The 17,218-nt window shown below is 41.7% G+C and overlaps 1 protein-coding gene across 2 annotated transcripts in view; it reads right to left on the bottom strand.

Annotated features, from left to right (window-relative positions):
• LOC138809252 (aldehyde oxidase 3-like) overlaps positions 1 to 15,150 on the bottom strand; it is a 93,066-nt gene extending 77,916 nt beyond the window's left edge. For both annotated transcript variants that reach the window (XM_069995772.1, XM_069995773.1), the window contains exons 1-6: positions 14,926 to 15,150; positions 13,413 to 13,470; positions 11,723 to 11,819; positions 10,505 to 10,613; positions 8,773 to 8,899; positions 2,465 to 2,526 (exon numbers count right to left, since the gene is read on the bottom strand). In XM_069995772.1, coding sequence (XP_069851873.1) covers positions 2,465 to 2,526; positions 8,773 to 8,899; positions 10,505 to 10,613; positions 11,723 to 11,819; positions 13,413 to 13,470; positions 14,926 to 14,979 — 507 coding nt within the window. In that variant the 5' untranslated portion in view covers positions 14,980 to 15,150. The remainder of the gene's footprint in view (positions 1 to 2,464; positions 2,527 to 8,772; positions 8,900 to 10,504; positions 10,614 to 11,722; positions 11,820 to 13,412; positions 13,471 to 14,925) is intronic.
• Positions 15,151 to 17,218: the final 2,068 nt, after the last annotated feature.

Here is a 17,218-nt window from a genome sequence, read left to right as displayed (position 1 = left end):
TGGAACTGTGAGCCAATACATGTCTGTTTATTATTAATTACCCAGTCTATGGTATTCTGTTATAGTAACATAAACTGGACTAAAGATATGTTGAAAAAAGAGACAGGACCAATCCTGAGGTTGAATTTGTAGCTTAGGTGGTAGCGCCCCAGCCAATGAGCCGAAGAAAGTATCAGTTTGAGTCCTGGTCTTGGACCAAAAACAAAAGATATGATGAGAGTGGTGGTAGTAAATATATTAATTGTGGCTTCTGTTTTGTTAAGCCTTCATCATGTGCCCAGTATGATGCTTTATGCTTTGCAGACATGATATAGTTTTAATTCTTGTAGTCAGAATCTTATTTTACAGATAAGACACTAGTATTGAACAGCTGATTTTATGTTCAGAGAGGACAGGCATTCATTTGATGAGCAGTTAGCTCAAGGGATCTAATATAGGTAAAAGAGGGAAGAAAAAAGGCTCACATTGGATTTGTTCTCATACTTGTTTGGGATTAGGCCTCACTTCAGAATTCTTCCTGCTTCCCAGCCCAAGAGCCCTGCACTTAACACTGGCCCATTTTTTTATCTCTGTGCTCATCTGACTCAGTGACTAAGATCATTAGAATGAATTAAATCACGTTTAAACTCTTCAGGAAATGGAAAATAAAGTATAGGTGACAATGGAAGCTACTTAGAGTCTGTACCTTTAAAGTAGTGAATGAGTGAGTGAATGACTTGAAAAGGAATCAGCAAACAAATGAATACAGTATTTTCCATTGGTTTTATTTCTCCAGTTCAGATAGGTGGTAGTAGTAACATTTGTTAAGTTTTCCACAGAGTGGTAAATGTTTTACATGCTAACATGACCACTTTGCTCATGTGGCTCTCTAGTCTCCATCTTTGATTTGGTCATATTTCTTTGCATACCCCCTTTTGTCACCAACTTAAGTTGTTCTCACATTTCCATTTCTTTTAAAGAATCCAAGACTTCATACATCTCTGGATATATTATTTCTGTAGTTTATGAAGTGTATCTTTACAAGAAAATGATTTAATTTTTTATTATGGAAGGTTTCATATAGTCTTTCTTTGATATTTGCTATAACAGGGCTTTTGGGGAGAGGGGTGAGGGGAAGAAAGTAGAAGAGAGTAGTATAATAAAAGCAAAATTGGTTTATGTCCCAAGTTCACAGAGATCTTGAAATTCTTCTGACTTCCCACATAGCTTTCATTATTCATAATGAGTCCCTTTTGACTATGCTTGGCTTTATCCTATGAGGTGGCTTAGGCTGGGACTATAGAAAGTCTCAGGATGATGCTAGTCAATGGAAACACCAAGTGATCAGAGAGCTAGAACTTTCAGTCCTACCTACCTTCATCTGGGCAGATAGGGGCTAGAGATGGAATTCAATCTATTGAGATGGAATTCTTGCAAACGAGGTTGAAGAGATTCTGAGTTGGTGACTGTATCTGTATGCTGATCTACCTCAACTCCAAGACTCTGGACCCTTCTGGACCTTGCTCTATACAGATCTTCATCTGTTTCCTTTATAGTAGTCTTCAGAATAAGCCAGCAAACTTAAGATTATTTCTTGAGTTCTATGAGCCATCGTAACAGATTATGGAACCCGAGGCAGGGGGTGAGGGGACTCCTGATTTGTTGTTGGTAGGTGAGACATACAGGAGGCTGGGACTTGCAACTGATGGATGGAGACAAGGGAAATCATGTGAGATCGAAACGTCAACTTGTGGGCTGTGACACTAACTCCAGGTGGTCAATGTTGTAATTGGCTTAAATTGTAAGACACCCTGATGGTGTCCAGAGAGTTGGGGAATTGCTAGGTGTGGAATAAGCCACATATCTGGTGTTAGAAGTGTTCTGTTGGAATGTGGGAAAACACTGTGTATCTTGAGTGAAGGGACTTCAGAGGGCATGGGTAGGGAGAGGGTTAAGGCTGATGCTCTGTGCAGGTTGCTTGGTGGAGATTGATTCCAAGCAATGTGAAAGATGGAAATGGCTTCTCTGCTCTCCCCCATCAACCACCAGTGTATTAATCAGAGGCAAGCACATTCAGAAAGAACATAGCATTTATTTGCTGAAAATGTTCCACTTTGGCTATGATTCAACAAAATGTGCTTGCTGAAGTGACAGTATGAGAAATAACTTTTCCTGGGTTTTTTTTCCCTATCATAAAGTAAGATGTTAGGAGGATTGGTCTAATCTATTTTCACTTAGAGTGTGCTATTTTATAAACTCTGCCTTCAAAAAATCTATTACAGGGCTGCTACCTGTCTACATGTCTGAAAAAAAAAGCCCTAGTTATGTTTACCAAGATGAGCAAAATGGCAGACCTTTCTCCTTGATGGGCCAGCACTATGCTTTTCTTTGAAACCAATTGAGAGGGACACACAGAACGGGGGCTAATGCTTTGCTACTAAACTAGAACTGCTGGCTCAGCAGTTGCTAGTTATTTTATACTCACGGAAATAAAACTTTTCCCACTCTCCACAATGGGTCTGTATCCAGTACAGCGACATAAATTGCCTGGGTGGAAAGAAATAGAGTGTTTCAAATGAAACCCAATTTCTCTACATTTGAAATGTCTGCCTCATTCACTGCCAGCTCTCATTCACTGCTCCCTCACACTGCCCCCACCCCAAAGTCATAAATCTCACAGTACACGGACACAAGGTCATCAGATGTTATTTCTGATACATTTCTGGAGTGTACTCTTTATTTTGGGGTACTGGTATGGAGGGTTGAATTCAGGTCATGAGCTCTTGAGGTCTTGCTCGGACACTGTACCTCTTGAGTCACACCTCTACTTCCAGGTTTGTACTGTTCAATTGGAGAAAAGAATCTCATGTATTTTTCTGCCTGAGCTAGCTTTGAACCTTGATCCTCAGATCTCAGTCTCCTGAGTAGCAAGGATTACAGTGTCTGGTTGGGGTTTATTCTTAGAAAATAAAAAGAACAGAAAAATCAGTGAAGAGAAGACAGAGAAAGCCTCTGTAAAGGGATCCAAGTCACATGCTACGATGTGTACATCTTGTGAGCAGAGTACTGACTGCTTTTGGCCCAGAACTTTCTGTTCAAGGATGCTCATAGAGTGAAGAGCCTTGGAAGATAGGCAGTGCCTTCATGAAGACAAATGGGCAGGAATGGTGATTTCTAGGGTAATATGGATTCAGTCACCTCTGAGCCTTACCACCCATTTCAAAGGACAAGTGCCTTGAAGTCAGGGTACCCTCCTGTAAATATAGCCCAATGACCACGCCGGCATCTGATTGCTCTCTTTATATGGCCTTAAAGGAGCGATGACAAATGCTCCTACTATTGTTATACTAGCGTGATGAGTAATAAAGTCCTGTGTCTCTGACCCAGGGATCTCCTGTCTTCTGTCAGAAGCTGTCAAACTGTACCAGACTGTACTTGTTAGCTTGTAAGTAGGATGAAATCTCTCAACCCTTTTCAGTTCTTGACAGGCACTAGATGGTGTTCTTATCAAAGGAACTGCTGCTGACACTGACAGACTGAAGGAATACTGCTTATAGAAAGCATGTCCAGGATACAAGACCTTGATCTAATCAGGTGTTTCTGTACTCTCCTTATTTCTGTGTCCTTTTATTCTATTGGCTTTATTTAAGGGAGAGGAGGTCATAGATTATTTGAGAATCTGATGATATTTCTTTTCTGTGAACATACACACAAAATGTGTGGGTTCATTGATCCCCTAAAGGCATTAGCCAATCATAAATTAGAATCTCTGTTCAGGGATGATTTTTCCCAAGTTGAAGGCCTATCGGGCTACTCAGCATACAGTTAGCAGTCATTAAGGACTCTGGAAGGGAACATAATTAAATTAGAGAAAGAAAGAGTTAGGAAACCAAAATATTCATAGATGACTATGAAATCAAAGGGGATAGTACTTATGTTGGGGAAAAGGACTGGTGGTAAAAGAAGTCTTGTTACGTCTCCAGAAAAAAATGACTAGGAAAAAATGGTCTTAGAATAATAATAATTTTCATATAAGGTAGATAAGAACATGGATTCTATAACCAGACTGTCAGGTTTCAAATCTTGGCTCTTTCATTCATTGGTTATACAATCTTGGGCAGTAATTTTACCACTCTGTAATCAGTTTCTCTACAACTGGCACATACCCAGTATTTACCATCGAGTGATATACTTAAGAAAAGTGCCTATCATGGTGGTATCTAGATGTCCAGGCACAAACTTTTAAACAGAAAACTTGCCATTTTGGTGTAATAAGGCTACTGATGTCTGACACATATCCCCAAAGCTTTGAGAGATGAGATCCAATCATGGGATCTGGCCATGTTAAAAGACAAAAAAGAACAAAAGAGACAGAGGCCATATGATCACAAAGTATATACCTGAGAAGAAATCCAGGAACTCACAGGAAAGAAAGAGACCATTTTGGTGAGAAGTTCAGATCGTGGACCTGAACTCTGGGCCTAGGCGCTGTCCCTCAGCTCTTCAGCCCAAGGCGAGTGCTCTACCGCTTGAGCCACAGGGCCACTTCCGGCTTTTTCTGTTTATGTGGTGCTGAGGCCTTCCCAGCCCGACTATGGCTCTTTTATTCATCACTCATGGACGGCAATGCTTGCTGCAGGTAATGGTCCCGATTCACTCCTACTTTTCTTAAACTTACTATTTGTGTGCATGTAGAGGTGGGGAGGTACTGGGGCTTGAGCTCAGAGACTTGTCATCTTACTTGTCCTCCCCCCCCCCTCCCCCCGCAAAGTCTAGTGCTTTACTACTTGAACCTCCTCCACTTCTGTAATTTTGCTGGTTAATTGGAATGTGTCTCTCAGAGTTAACAGCCCAGGCTGGCTTTCACTATAACCTTCAGATCTCAATCTCCTGAGTAGCTACTACTGGTCTAAACTTGATTATTTCTTTATTAATTAATTGATCATCTTCAGGTTATCTACTAATAGCTATACAAAGGGATTTCAACTCAATATGTCAGTTTGTGAGTACAATGTATTTGATCAATGTCATCCCTTCCACTATTCTCCCTTATCTGTCCCCACCCTATCCATCCTCTTAAATTACCTGGTTCCATTTTCACGTAAGTACATTGCATATTTTTTTTTTTTTTGGGTCCGGTCGTAGGGCCTGAACTCTGGGCCTGGGCACTGTCCCTCAGCTCTTCAGTCAAGGCTAGCACTCTACCACTTGAGCACCACTTCCGGCTTTTTGCTTATGTGGTGCTGAGGTATCAAACCCAGGGCCTCAGGCATGCAAGGCAAGCGCTCTACCACTGAGCCAACTTCCCAGCCCCAGTACATTGCATATTATGATTGTATTCAACCACCTTCCTCTCTCCATTCATCTGTCCCCCTTGCTTTGCCCTCACTCACCTCTACCAAAACATGCTTCAGCGTCTTGGTATTCATTTTATTAAAAACGGTAAGTTAGGTCTTCAAAGAAGTTATATCATTGGAATCCTCCCCTGTGTATACCATACGCTTATCAATTTGCTAGACTTAAGAGTCTCTGGTTCTGAACCTTCTTTGCCTTCTGATATCTGCTTTTAGTTTCTCCATTTTCAACAAAATGCTAAAATGCTCTAGTCTGTCCATTTTCAACAAGATATTCCCTGAATCCAGCCTCCTTTTTGGTTCTTGGGTCTGTTTGAACACTGAGCTTCAGCTCTGGTTCGGGAAAGCATTTGAGCCACAACTTCACCCTACCAGTTGGACTAGCATCTAATTCCTGGAGGGAGTTGGACATCACAGGAAAGCAGCCTCAACAAAAGGTGCGACAAGGATGGTTAAAAATGGGAACTGAGGAAGACTACAGCTGCGAAAGCATCGTGTAAGGACTCACATGTGAAAGGTCTACCTTTTATACAAGAAGAAAGGGGGAGAAAGGCAAAAAAAATTCTCAAAATTAGGATGCTGCTACAATGAACTAAGGCTATCAAGCAGATCACTTGGCCATGATGTGAAAGTAGCAAGATGTTAGGTCAGAGTGTCTCTCTGAAGAATTCTGGCTCTACTTCAAAGACAAAGTGTGCAAGAAGCCAAGTTTAAAAAGAACAGTGTGTGAAGAAACAAAACAGTACACAGAGCATGGAAGGGTCTAGAGATGAGGTTTGGAAGATAGGACTGCAGAGAAGGAAGAAATAAAGGGAGGGTAGTAATCAGATTGCTTTCTTACCAGCAAAAATGAAGAAACAAGATGAAGAGATGATGGAAGCCATGAGACAGAACTGGAGACGAAGGGAACAGTGTGGCCCAGAGCAATGGCAGATTGGCTAAGTGCCAGGCTGAGATTTTGTACAAAATACAATAAATGACAAAATGCATATTTAAAAAAAGAGAACAAATCCACTGTTCAGAGATGATGGAGAGAACTTCATCACTCCTATTTTGTTACCATATTGCTCACCAAAGGAATGCCTGGTAAACTAAAAGCACCAGATAAGCCTAGCTAAAAAGCTCTGAAGTTCAAGATACATGGAGATGTTTAAATTGCACTTAGTCTTTTAAAATGTCTCATGACATGAAAGTAACTTGTAGCTGAGATGATCAATAATCTTTTTTAGATATCATAGTAAACAAAAGCAGTCCCAGAATACTAGAGACAGGCAACCATTGATTCTGGTGGATTTTGTTTGGGGCCAGTCCTGGGATTTGAACTCAAAGCCTGGGCACTGTCCCTGAGCTTTTGTGCTCAAGGCTAGCACTCTATCACTTGAACCACAGCTCCACCTCTAGCATTTTTTTTTTTTGTCGGTCGTGGGGCTTGAACTCTGGGCCTGGGAGCTGTCCCTCAGCTCTTCAGCTCAAGGTGAGCGCTCTACCACTTGAGCTACAGCGCCACTTCCGGTTTTCTGGTGGTTTATTGGAGATAGGAGTCTCACGGTCTCTCCTGCCCAGTCTGGCTTTGAACCGCGATCCTCAGATCTCAGCCTCCTGAGTAGCTAGGATTACAGGCGTGAGCCACCAGCGCCCGGCCACCTCTAGCATTTTGACAGCTTCTTGGAGATAAGAGTCTCATAGACTTTCCTGCCCAAATTGTCTTTGGACTGTGATCCTCAGATTTCAGCCTCTTGAGTAGCTAGGATTGTAGGCATGAGCCACCAGCACCCAGCTTGGTTCTGTTTTTTTTTTTAAACAAGATGGATGGTAGGCAAAGTTCAGTGGCTCATTCCACTTTAAGCTACTTGTGAGGCAACATTAGAAAGACTGAGATTTGAGGACAGCCTAGACAATAATCTAAGAGTAATGGTGTTCATCTTGTAATCCCAGTTACTTGAGAGGCATAGATAGATCACAACCCCAGGCCAGCCCCAGGCAAAAAGCTTTCTGAAAAATAACTAAAGCAAAATAAAAAAGAGACTGGGGTGTAGCTAAGGCTGTAGAATACTTTCCTAACAAGCATAAGGCCCTGCATTCAAATCTTGGTACTACCAAAGACCAAACAAACAGGTAGATAAAAAAGGTGAAGTTGACCTCTCTCCAGCAATTCTTTGGGTCTGTTCTGAATTGGACTACTGAAGACAGAAAGAATCTGGGAACAGTAGTCCCTAAGAAGAGATTGGGTACTCAAGAAAGCTATCCTCTTTCCTTTGGGGATGAGAAACTTGGATTAACAATCTGCTCAAAGCAATCAGCACAATGTATCAGGACCTCAGGAGGCATTGGACCATATCAGTTGGTGGAGAGGAGTAGAAGGCAAATACATGATTATTTTTAAAAAATGATTCTTGATTAAGCGATAGTTTGGTGTTAGCATCATTGATTACTTTTCTTTTAATTCTTTGCTTAACCTACTCTGTTCAATATTTTAGCTGACAACTTGCATAAAGACAGAGGTAATGTTTACCAGATTTCCAAATATCAGAATAGAAATTACGTTCTTTGGCAAGCTAGAATGCCCATTTATGTAAAAAAAAAATTGGGGGGGGGTCTGGTTGTGGGGGCCTGAACTCTGGGCCTGGGCGCTGTCCCTTAGCTCTTCAGCTCAAGGCTAGCACTGTACCACTTGAGCCACAGTGCCACTTGCGGCTTTTCTTCTGCTTATGTGGTGCTGAGGAATCAAACCCAGGGCCTCATGCATGCAAGGCAAGCGCTCTACCACTGAGCCACCTTCCCAGCCCTGTAAAATTTTTTAAAGCATAAAAGTGTTCCGAAAAGGACAAAGAAGGAGAAATACTACTTTAAAAGTCTTGAAGCCATTTCAATCAAATTCTTGTAAGTGTCTGAATCACAAGCAATTTCCCTATTAATTCTAAGAGTCTGTGATTCTGTGAGAATTAATTATACTTGAATAACAACTGCAACACAAAAGCCACAACAACAAACACAAACAAAACACCACAAAAACAATCCCAAGGTCACTGATTCTTTTGGTTAATTCTAAGTGTATAATTGAAGTCCTAATATTTCCAAACACTATTTCAATATGATTGCAGGCACATCAAACACACCCACACAGACTGTTTCAATTAAGTATTTGCTACTCAATTCTATATAATACATCAGTTACCGGAAACAACAGATACAGTGCCAATCTCCACATGGGAAACTCACTTTACTTCCTTACTGAGGCTGGGTGCCTTAGTTTCTCCTCCTGCTAAATAGGGATAGACAGCACTTGGATACTATGTAAGAAGTATAGATCATAAGGGTCAAGGAGCACATTTCAATCATATCTTCTGGCCCAGTTCCTTGCATGGAAGGCTCTAACATCCCTGGTCCTTTTTTAGGGATGGGAATAAACTTTCTACAATTAAGGAGGTTCGTGGCTTACCACTCAAAGATTCCATTAGCTGCTCTGTGGACGGTTGTGGGTGATTCCTTAGGAGAGTGTAAATACTCATCACCATGCCTGGGGTGCAGAATCCACACTGGGTGCCATGGCCTTTGGCAATCCTTTCCTAAAGAACATGAAATTCAGGTGTAGGACCCTTCAGAAAGGAAGCAGAAGCGTTTTTTTTTCTCTGACTACACGTGGTACAGGGCCTGTCAGGTAATAACCAGTAGTGCTGTTGATCACATTTATGATGCAAAGTGAAGCTTTCTGTGAAAAGACTTAATCAAGATAGCTGAGGAAGGAAGTGCTCAATGACAACCTGGTAAAGCCAATCAAAACGATAGAAACAGCTGGGTGCCGGTGGCTCATACCTGTCATCCTAGCTCCTAGGAGGCTGAGATCTGAGGATCGCAGTTCAAAGCCAGCCCGGACAGGAAAGTCTGTGAGACTCCTTTCCAATAAACCACTCAGAAAACTGGAAGTGGCACTGTGGCTCAAGTGGTAGCCTTGAGCTGAAGAGGTGAGGGACAGCATCCAGGCCCAGAGTTCAGGCCCCACAACCGACAAAAATAGAAACAGAAATGAACTACTTTTTAGGTTTCTTTTTTTCCAGGTAGGGGGTGTCATTTGTGAGGCTTGAACTCAGAGCCTGGGCACTGTCTCTGAGTTTTTTTTGCTCAAGGCTAATAGTCTACCACTTTGAGCCACAGCTCCACTTCTGGTTTTCTAGTGGTTAATTGGAGAAAAGCATCTCACAGACTTTCTTCCCTGGGTTGGCTCTGAATTGCAGTCCTCAGATTTCAGCCTCCTGAATAGTGATGATCACAGGCCTAAGCCACTGGCACCAGCTGAAACGACCTACTTTTATCTGGTCCTATCCTCATTCAGCTACCACTTGTCACTCAGCTCTGACACATACAGCATAACAACATGGAGAACTTTCTTGTGTAGGCTCGTCCCCATAAATAGAACCTATCTTTTCTTCTTACTTTTTGTTCTGACCTTGGCAGGTGACCTTGGTAGGTACCCTTGACAGGTAACGAAATTTCATTTATGTGTCAACATTTTTACTAGTGAGTTGGTACTATATGTGTTAAAAACTTGGCTCAGAGACCTACATGTGTGCATTTGAGATTCTGGAGGCTTCCTGGGAGGCAGAGGGCAACCAGGCCTCCTCTCTGGCTTGTTACTCAGTAGTCTTTCAGTAATCTCTATAAACCCAAATTCCCTTAAGGTATTTTAGAATAAGACATCATCTTTGCCCTCAAAGAGTTTGCATCTTAATTTTGGAGATATGCATCATATATGACTAGAATTTGCAGCCTGGCTATTAGCACAGACAAAATATCAAATGCACATCCATACTTTTTCCCCCTTTTTTAATTGCAGAAACCAAAAACAAATATTCTATATCTTTCTGAATGGACCCAAAGCAGTCCTGAAACCACAATGCCTTCCTGAGGTCATGGTGGGAATAGATGGAGGCCTGCCTGGAGTCACGTCCTCCTTAACCACTTCTGCCACATTTTTAGAACAGTTTAATAAGCTTCACAGCATGATAAAGAAAGCCGCAGAAGAAAACTAACATTAAGAAAAGGGTTCTTTTTATTCTTCTGAAGAGGACAGAGACTTCACCTGCTATTTTGTTCTCTAAAACTATAAGCTAAGGACAACCAAAGAAGACACATAAGTCTCAGTTTTATTTGTATGTGTTAAAATATGTTCTTACCTGGACAGGGTGAATCCTGGTCTTAGTGTTTCCTATTCCTTCCACAGTGGTGATGGCGGCCCCATAAAGAGAGCAGATAGGCACCAGGCAGGCAGCAACAGAGAAGTGACTTCAAAGTTCACACACAGTAGAGCAAGAATAAGTTGCATAGACCAAAACAATGTGAGGGGAAAAAAGAAAAAAATAGATGATCATAATTGTAATTACTTTGTGCTACTTAAATATTCTAATTAAGAATTCCATTTTTTTCCATCCAGGCAATCCTGTTAAAAATGTAAGAGCAGCCAGGAACTGGTAGCTCATGCCTGTAATCCTAGGTACCATAGTCAGAAGGTTGAGATCTGAGGATTGAGGTTTGAAGCCAGGCTAGGCAGGAAAGTCTGTGAGACACTTATCTCCAATTAACCGCCAAAATAACCCTGAAAATGGAGCTGTGTCTCCAGAGGTAGTGTGTGTGTGTGTGTGTGTGTGTGTGTGTGTGTGTGTGTGTGTGTGTGTGTGTGTGTGTGTGTGTGTGTGTGTGTAAAATCATGTAATCAGTGGCTTACTCTTCAATACAGGTTACCTGTGATCTTATAAACAGCCCCGAGGGCTGGGGAAGATGTTAAATAAGACCCACCTGTGAGGAAAATCCTTTAATAATTTTACCTATTCCATGAATACAAGTACTTTGTTTGGTTTCCAGTGCTAGGGCAACAGTACATCAGTCGATACTGGTGAGATGAGTAATGGGGACCAGTAGACTTTTCCCAAATGCTCTGAGCATTCGTGCATGTGAGGTTCAGTGTTCTCCTCAGGAGGACCATGGCAATGAAAGAGTTGAGCCTGGCTCTGAAGTTGGTCATCTCTTCAAGAGGGATACTAGGAAAGAGGGTATTGCAGTAGCCTTCCAAGTTCTCCTGGGTGGTGAGTACTTCATAATAAGAATATAGGTTTAAAAATGGGTTGGCTTGAACTGATGCTTTAAGACTCAGTAGTTCTATGACCTTGGTAAAAGAACAAGCTCGCTTAGAATCTCAATTTCCTTCATTTGTAAAATGAGGATTCAGAGCAATCTTGTACTTCTTTCTTCAAGTACCAAACATATAAGATTATTCATTTTGGTTCTAGCTCATAAAAACTGAGGTAGCTTAGCATTCTCTACAGAATGGGCTGAGGCAATCCTGTGGGAAATCAACCTGGAGTCAGTGACATGGTTTAGTCTTGGAGGAAGGCTACCTGATCTTCTTGGAGATGGGATCATATCTTGAGATCATCACTGTGCAGGCACCGCAGTTCCCACCACCACAGCTATCTTTGGTTCCTGTGAGTTGGACTTGGAAGAGTTATGATCAAGGGAAAATGTGATTTGAACTCTTTCAGATTTCATGCTGAAATTTTCTCACATGGGAAGAATGACTTGAAGATAGTATGCCTTTCTTGAACTATCTTGCTTAACCTACAAATGATTTGGTGCCTGGAGTAAATCAGTCAGAGCTCAACTATTACATATCCTAGGAATTCACGAATGACAGTCACCTGTCATTTGGAAAGTTTGAAATCTGAGTCACTGCTGCATTGGAAAGACTTCAGGTCAGTGTCCTCATCATTTTAATTCATGCAAAATCTGAAGAGAGAACATCCAAGAGGCATGCCAATGATTGAGAATGGAAATTTTCCAGTGTAATTGGAGACTCTACATTACTTATTTTAATGAGAGAAACATATAATAGTTGGAAAAGAATGGAATACAATGTGCAGTACATGGGCTGAAAAAAGGGAGAAAAAACGATAGTCATCTGACACAAAAATGTTCTTTCAGTTTATCCTTAAATTGGCAATGAGGAAGACACAGGGATGTAGTTAATAAGCAATGGTATGTCAGAAATGCCCCAGTGCTACCACAGTACCTTGTCCATTGATATGAGTCTTAACCCGAAAAGTAGAAAGAGTGTACAGAGTTGGGTATGGTGGCTATTAACTATAATCCCAGCTATACGGCACATGTTGATAATCAGATAGAGATTCAAGGCCAGTTTGGGCAAGTTAATGAGACCCTATCACAAAGAACAGGTGAATAGGTATGGTGGGAAGAAGAAGAAGAAGAGGAAGGAGAAGAAGAAGAGGAAGAAGAGGAAGAAGAAGAAGAGGAAGAGGAAGAAGAGGAAGAAGAGGAAGAAGAAGAAGAAGAAGAAGAAGAAGAAGAAGAAGAAGAAGAAGAAGAAGAAGAAGAAGAAGAAGAAGAAGAAGAAGAAGAAGAAGAAGAAGAAGAAGAAGAAGAGGAGGAGGAGGAGGAGGAGGAGGAGGAGGAGGAGGAGGGGAAGGAGGAGGAGGAGGAAGAGGAGGAGGAGGAGGAGGAGGAGGAGGAGGAGGAGGAGGAGGAGGAGGAGGTAGGTGGCATATGTCTGTTAACCCAGTTACTGCTGAGGCCTAGGAATGCCTAGGAAACAGCATTGAAGTCTGGGACCAACCCTAGGCAAAAGTGTGAGGCCAAGTTAAATGTGATGCTGACCAAGAAACAAATAACTCCATAAGCTGACATTTCTCAGAATGATTTAGGGATCCTGACAGTGGAAAAATCCAGTTTAAATAATATCCCCAGGTGATCATTGTCTTGGTTTAAACAGAAAGATCTTGTGATAGCCCATCCCGTTTGTGAGACATGCAATCTACTTGATTCCACTGCTACAAAATAAAAATGTTTGCAATGAAGCATACTGTAAGGCAGCAGTTGGATAACGTCAAAAGAAGGCACCATTTTTTTTTTTTTTGGTCGGTCATGGGGCTTGAACTCTGGGCCTGGGTGCTGTCCCTCAGCTCTTCAGCTCCAAGCGAGCGCTCTACCACTTGAGCTACAGCGCCACTTCCGAAGGCACCATTTTCAGAGTCATAAAATGTGCTTTGTTTCCTCAAACAAACAAAAGGATACGAGTTTTTCTCAGATAGAACAATAAATTCACTTCAGGGTCTGCATTCTTCTCGATGACCTGTACAAAGGAAATGATTATAGATTAATGCAATTTTCCTGGGGCCTATTATGAGTTCTGAGTAGCTAAAAAAGTCACTTAGTATATGTTTGTTGATCATGTCTGGCTGGCTTGACCAAACACTGCTGTTTTCAACTATGAAATTATGTAACACTGTATTATCTTCAAGTTTATTTTGGTAGGACAAGTGTGGCTTTGTTTCAAAGGCTATCCAACAAGATGGAATATTAACACAGCATTAGTTTCAGGAAAATAATTTTTTAAAGGCATGAAATATTGTAGAGTTATACAGAATTTTCTGTCTTGAACCCATGCATGGAGCAAAGCCATGGAAAACTGGACTGAGGTTTTAAATCTTATCACTATCTGCAAAACCCACTCTTTGAAAACCTACAGTTTTTGAAAAGTATAATAAACAAGACCATGGCATCAGTAGACAAATAGCATTCTTTCAGCCACTAGCACTCCATTTAGTGCAGGGCTCCTCAGGAGATGGAGAACGTGGAAAAGGGCTATACATTTTAGGAGCTGACAGATAAAAGCCAAGCAACCCTTTCCCACCAATATTTGTTCACTCAGTAATCTTGGTACATTGTGTGACTATGCTCAGCATTTACATTTTGCACACCTGCATTCACGGTACACAACACACAGTGCCATTAAGCTCAGTTTGAGCTTTACCCTTTCTTCTCTGCTAATAGTGATGAAAATAAGCATATTGGGTTGCAAGTCACACACAATGTCAAGGTCAGTGGGAAGTAAAGAGTACATGCCAGTCTTGGATTATGCCTTAGCTCAATCTAAAGAATGCAAGACAAAATAGGACCAAAAAGGAGCAAAGGTATTACTATGAACACGGAGAGCTTTCTCTCTAGCTTTCTTATGGGTTTTCTCTTCCAGTGTTTGGCTACTCAGACCTGAACAATTACTTGCAAAAAATTTGAATACTTTAGAGGAGTGTGTGTGTGTGTGTGTGTGTGTGTGTGTGTGTGTGTGTGTGTGTGTGTGTGTGTGTGTGTATGTGTGCGTGAGTGCGTGTGCGCGCATGCAGTGGTAGGGAATCAGAGCTGGGGGAGGAGGCAGGGAAGAGGAAAGAAACAGAGAATCCTAATAAAGAGAAACTGGTACCTAACACTTGGATGAATTCAAATGCAATTACACAATGTAGTTTCAAGATGTCAACTTAATCAGATGTTTTTCCTTGTAGCCATTCTAGTACATTTGACATGCATTACAGTCTCTCTTTCTGCCTCTTCTTCTCTCTCTCTGTCCCTCCCTCTCTCTCAACAACTAGAAATACAGATTACTATTAGTTATTATCTAATGGAGAAAATCATTTGTTCACATACTACTCATCTGCATGAAATATTTTCTTTGGCAAAGGTAATGAAAGTTTACTTCAACCAGACTTTCATTGCATTCACAATTTGAGTAATAACAATGGAGAAAACTTACTTTTTTTCCATTCACAAAGAAAACAAGTTCATCTGTCTCCTTAGACTGAGGCATTCTGCCAAGGCAAGTGGCTGAGGTTTGGAAGGTTGTGTCAATGAAGGACGGTGATGTAGGTCAGCTTTCTGAGCGTGCTCCTTCAATTCAGGCCTGTTTTTATGCTTCCAGTCTCCTCCCTCTGCTCTCGCACTGCCCTCTTCCTCAAGCCACTTTGGAAATTCAGTCTTCAGTTCTTCCTGCTCTAAGGACAACCCACTGGAATGAACTTTGCAGCAAGAAGAACCTTCTGCAGTCAGTGAAATGAAGCTGAATTACGCAAACACACTGCATGCAGATTGAGTTTCTGGATGTTTGTATGCACTTGTTTGCTTGTTTGACTTTGAATTATAGAAAGAATAAGCCAGGCACCTGTGGCTCATGCCTGAATTCCTAGCTACTCAGGAGGCTGAGAACTAAGGATTATGGTTCAAAGTCAGCCCAGGGAAGGAAAGTCTGTGAGCCTTTTATCTCCAATAAACTACTCAGAAAAAGACTGAAGTGGCATTGTGGTTCAAGGGGTAGAGCACTAGCTTTGAGCACAAAGAGGCTCAGGGACAAGTGCTCAGGCCCTAAGTTGAAGCCTATCACTGGCCAAAAAAAAGGAAGTTTATTGAATAAACCTAAACAACACAGAAGTATGAAGTAAAAATAAAAGCATGAAGTAAAAGTCCACCAAGCTAAAGTTTTTCAGTTAACTATTACCAGGTTCCTGTGGAGTCCTATGGACAGCTTTGAATACATGTATCAGTGTACATAAACATACACACACATGCATGCACTGTTTCTGTTAGTTCCTAAAAACTGAGGGGGGACTATTTATAAAATTTCAGAAGTTGCTTTTTACAGGCTTCTTAGGCTCTCTGTATGAGAGGATGTCCATTTTCCCTTCCCGTCCTCACCAGCATTGAGCATTACCCACATCATTCCTTTTCCCAATAGACAGTGATAGTTTGTGATTGGCATTTCTCTTCTTTGGTGGGATGATGTATCATACTACACATTTTGCACATATTCATGTTTATTCTCTTGTCTTTTGCTTTCTTTTGTTAGGTTTTGTACTTTCTTAGCTATCTGAACATTTTTTATATATATAATGGGTATTAACCATCATCTGCTATAAATGGCTAATTATTTCTTGCCAGTCCATTAGTTGTCTCTGGGACACAACATGGTATAGAGTTCTTCAGCTTCAAGTATTCTGCACCCTAGTGGCTAAGGCCTCTTAGCAGCAGGGGCATCTTGCAGCAGCTACATAGTCAGAAGGAGCCTGGGCTGCTGCCCATGAATGGCCTCCACCTGTCACATCAACAATTTTCGAACCCCTATGTCAGCACTGTTATGACCAATGACAGGCTGACAAATAGTCAGGCTTCTTTTTATTGGTTGTTTGGCATCTCTAATTATAGGTGTGTTAGCTGAGTGCTAACCTGTGGTGCAAAACTGCTCACAGATCAGGCCGACTCGCATACACCCATTCATGTGACTCGTGCCCCCACACTCCCAATCTTTCCCTTACATTCTCCTGACCACCTGGTCAAATCATTTGTGGTGCCATGAATATTGTAAGCTTGGGCCTGTCTTTCCCGCAGAAACTGGATAAGCACACACATGTGCTCATGCCACTTGCTTGCTTGCTCCTTGCATTCCTGTTCGAGCTCAACTCTGGATATTCCACCCATCTCACTGCTTCTGCATTTGCATGCTCTATGCCTTGCACTTTAACACAAGCCTCCATTGTCTTCCATGCATGTAACACAGAGAGGCATTGCATGCTAGCACAGAGGCAAATAGAGGGATGCAAGCGAAAGCATCCTATAGGCAGAGAACAGAAGCAAAGGCTCCTAAGTGAGAAGTCCAGGAAGTTCAGATGGTAGAGAAGATGCTGAGACAAAATGGAGAGAAAGGCAGGAGCAGGACCACCCAGCACACATACTTTGCCAACTTAGGAATGTGGGACACAATCCTGGTGGGATGAGTGGAAAGCCATCAAGGGATAAGAACTCAACATAATCATATACGAGGTGCCTTTGTGTGTATTTATGTGGTGCATGTGTATCCATAAAGTGTGGCTTCACTGGAAGAATGGTTTAAAAGGGACACAAAATATACACAGGAAAGGAAAAGATTATTGTAATAGTCAGGGTGGAGGGAAAAGCAGGTGGCTGGGAGTAACAGCACTGATGGAAATAGTGGAAAGAAGATTTTTTGTTTGTTTTTTGGTCGGCTGTAAGGCTTGAACTCAGGGCCCAGGCACCGT

The sequence above is a fragment of the Dipodomys merriami genome, unplaced genomic scaffold, assembly GCF_024711535.1.
Source record: "Dipodomys merriami isolate MVZ:Mamm:240054 unplaced genomic scaffold, mDipMer1.0.p SCAF_49, whole genome shotgun sequence".
In the NCBI taxonomy this organism is placed as follows: domain Eukaryota; kingdom Metazoa; phylum Chordata; class Mammalia; order Rodentia; family Heteromyidae; genus Dipodomys; species Dipodomys merriami.
The sequence above is the reverse complement of the archived record's forward strand: the minus strand, read 5'-3'. Positions and strand labels throughout refer to the sequence as shown.